Source organism: Cebus imitator, unplaced genomic scaffold, assembly GCF_001604975.1.
Source record: "Cebus imitator isolate Cc_AM_T3 unplaced genomic scaffold, Cebus_imitator-1.0 Scaffold143, whole genome shotgun sequence".
NCBI classification, from domain to species: domain Eukaryota; kingdom Metazoa; phylum Chordata; class Mammalia; order Primates; family Cebidae; genus Cebus; species Cebus imitator.
The window spans coordinates 2,610,626-2,614,173 of NW_016107458.1; the positions used below are offsets into that span (position 1 = coordinate 2,610,626).

The 3,548-nt window shown below is 37.4% G+C and overlaps 1 protein-coding gene across 4 annotated transcripts in view; it reads right to left on the reverse strand.

Annotated features, from left to right (window-relative positions):
* Positions 1 to 428: 428 nt before the first annotated feature.
* The window catches only part of LOC108313790 (ankyrin repeat and SOCS box protein 3), a 176,836-nt gene continuing 173,716 nt past the window's right edge, over positions 429 to 3,548 (reverse strand). For 3 of the 4 annotated variants that reach the window (XM_017542334.2, XM_017542332.2, XM_017542333.2), the window contains one exon: positions 612 to 1,121. In XM_017542334.2, the coding sequence (XP_017397823.1) occupies positions 934 to 1,121 (188 nt within the window). In that variant the 3' untranslated portion in view covers positions 612 to 933. Of the gene's footprint in view, positions 1,122 to 3,548 lie in introns of all 4 variants that reach the window. The other variant, XM_037743389.1, reaches the window with a different exon arrangement.

A 3,548-nucleotide genomic window follows, 5' to 3' on the forward strand; every position in this document is an offset into this window, starting at 1 on the left:
TGTATTTTTAGTAGAGACAGGGTTTCTCCATGTTGATCAGGCTGGTCTAAAACTCCCCACCTCAGGTGATCCACCCACCTCGGACTCCCATAGTGCTGGGATTACAGGCATGAGCCAATGCACCTGGCCTTCTTTGGCTTTTGGTTTTTTTTATTTTTTTGGCCAAAGAGTAGACAGAAACCAGAAAGGAAAAACCAACAATATGATTTTTCTATATTTTTAAAAGAATTTTTTCCTGTGAGTTTACATGTGAAAAGGCAATGAGTATCAATTCTTCATAAAAGTGACTGAATTACCCTGGGGCAGAAGTTGCAGTGAGCTGAGATTACACCACTGCACTCCAGCCTGGGTGACAAAGCAAGACTCCATCTCAAAAAAAGAAATAATAATAACAAGTGACTGAATTAAGAGATGAAAACAAAATGTGATAAAATAGGAAAACTTGTTCTTTAATAAGCATGAGATATTCAAGTCCAAATACAATGATAATGATAACAACAGATTCAACACCACAGTTGTATACACTTCCAGTGAAGCTTTATGAATTCCATTCTGAACTCCTAGCACCAGGTAAACACGAATCATAGGTGGAAATACGCCATGTTTAGCACTAGAAGCAGCATCACAGTTTACTAGCAAAATAAAGCAGAACGTGGTCAAGTAAATAAATATTACAACATATAATATACTGGTGATGAAGCTGCAATAAAGTAATATAAGTGAGGTTTACAATTTTTTTCTTTTTTTTACCGGGAAAGGCTAGTTGTAAACATAAACATACACATTAAACTACTAGCCCCCCAAAACTTAACCTACATCACAAACAATAATCACCTTTTAACTACAAAATCATAAAAACTTGTACTCTATGGCTCTTTTGTCTCGGTGGATTTTCAGAGAAAGAAATGAGCTGTGTTAAGTAGTTTCGCTAATTTATCCATCTTGAAGAGCTGCCAGTTCTGGAACCTCATTCATCCTCAGAACATCTTCATAGAGCAAATAATTATGTAGGCTTCTGGGAAGTGGCAACTGACTAATAAAACTGTCAGACCGGAGATGTTTTGATTTTAGACTGGACCGAATTTCCAAACGACAAAGATGGGTCAGGGATGGAATAGTGGCTGGAGAAACAAAAAAAGCAAGGTGAAAATTTTTTAAGCAGAAAGATGTAAAAGCACATTAAGGTAAATTCACTTTTTTTCTTTTCCCAACTCTGTAATAAAAGTGATATGCTGCTTAGAATTACTTTGAAAGAAGACTACTTTGAGTCAGGATGACCACAATAAACCTTATTTATTCTTTTCTACAGCCTTTAACTGGCTTCTTTCCTTTCAGTTGTTGGCCACACATTCAAAGTCAGAATCCAGGGTCACAAACATTAAATGTTAAAAATTCTAAATATCTGACAATACCTGCACTTAAGAAATGAATGAACTAACTTTAGAAATGGTAGAAGCTCATAGTAGCAAATACTACCTTCCTCTTCGTCTATTTCATTACAAATGCTTTCCAGACCTACCACATCAAGTGAATAAATGTGCAGTTTGCAAGTTTTCCTTTTAATCTATAACACAGAATTTGTGAATTGGATCTGAGAGAAAGGGAGTATTTATTGAGTACCTTCTACGCCATAAGCCCATGTACTTCACTCAAATTCTCTTTTTATCTTCATTAACTTCATGAGGTACATATTATCAGGCTATGATAAAGATGAAAAAACAACTTTTTTTTTTTAATTGTACTTTAGGTTCTAGGGTACATGTGCAGATCATACAGGATTGTTGCACAGGTACACACATGGCTATGTGGTTTGCTGCCTCCATCCCCCCCGTCACCTACATCTGGCATTTCTCCCCGTTATCCCTCCCTGACCTCCCCAACTCCCCGCTGTCCCTCCTTGGCCCCCCCAACAGACCCCAGTGTGTGATGCTCCCCTCCCTGTCCATGTGTTCCCACTGTTCACCACTCGCCTGAGTGAGAACATGTGGTATTTGATTTTTTTTTTTTTTAATTTCTGTTCTACAGTTCTTCCTCACTGTCCTTCCTCTAGCCATGCACTATTCATCTTTCACTATTCTTACTTGTTAGTCTTGTGTCAGTGAGACCGCCTGCTCTTTGAGAGCAGGCATGGAACTACTGTGCGTTCTCTTCATGCTGGTACTGTTCCTTGCTATCGCCTGAGTTAGCAATTGTGTCCCCACCCCCTTTTTTTTCTCGCTCCTGTCACCGGGGCTGGAGTGCAGTGGCATGATCATAGCTCACTGCACCCTCAACTTCCTGGGCTAAAGTGATCCCACCTCAGCCACTCAAGTGGCTAAAACTAGAGGTACATGGCACACACCCAGCTAATTTAAAAAAATTTTTTTTTTTTTTTAGAAGAAGAAAGAGAGAAAGAAAGAGAAAAAATAAAAGAAAAAAAAAAAGAATGAAGAAGAAGAAGAGGAAGAGGGAGAGAGAACAAGGGTGTTGCTTTATTGTCCGGGCTAAAACGCAGTCTAAAAATGTGTATGCCTGTAATTGAGTTTAATAATAGAGACATGAAAAAAAAAAAATGAGGGAAGAAATTAACTAACAAGCAGCCAACCAATATTTCATTTAAACCTGTAAATAGGTGTGATGTGGTACTGATGAGAGTGTATATTTTGTGTATTTAAAGTGGAGAGTTCTATAAATGTTAATTAAGTCTACTTGTTCCGGATCTGAGTTCAAGTCCTGGATATCGATGTTAACTTTCTGTCTCATTGATCTGTCTAATATTGATGTTGAAGTCTCCCACTATTATTGTGTGGGAGTCTAAGACTCTTTATAAGTCTCATATATCTGGGTATTCCTGTATTGGGTGCGTAGATATTTAGGATCTTTAGCTCTTCTTGTTACATTGATCCTTTTATCATTATGTAATATCCTTCTTTGCTTCTTTAGATCTTTGTTGCTTTAAAGTCTATTTTATCAGCAAAAATTGCAACTCCTGCTTTCTATTTATTTATTTATTTTTGCTCTCCATTTGGTTGGTAAATTTTTCTCCATCCCTTTGTTTTGAGTCTTTGTGTATCCTTGCATGTGAGATGGGTCTGGATGTAGCATACCAATGTGTCTTGGCTTTTTTTGCCTGTGTCTTTGGATTGGGGGATTTAGTTGATTTAAATTTAGAATTAATAATAATATATGTGAGTTTGATATTACCATTTAATGTTAGCTGGCTGTTTTGCCCATTAGTTGATGTAAGTTCTTAATTAAGTTGATGTTCTTTATTTTTTGGTATTTTTTAGAAAGGCTGATACTGGTTGTTCCTTTCTATTTGTAGTGGTTCTTTCAGAAGCTCTTGTAAAGCAGGCCTGGTGGTGATGAAATCTCTGAGTGCTTGCTTGTTCACAAAAGATTTTATTTTTCCTTCACTTACGAAGCTTAGTTTGGCTGGATATAAAATTCTGGGTTGAAAGTTCTTTTCTTTAAGGATGCTGAATATTGGCCCCCACTCTCTTCTAGCTTGTAGAGTTTCTGCTCAGAGATCTGCTGTGAGTCTGACAGGCTTCCCTTTACGGGTAACC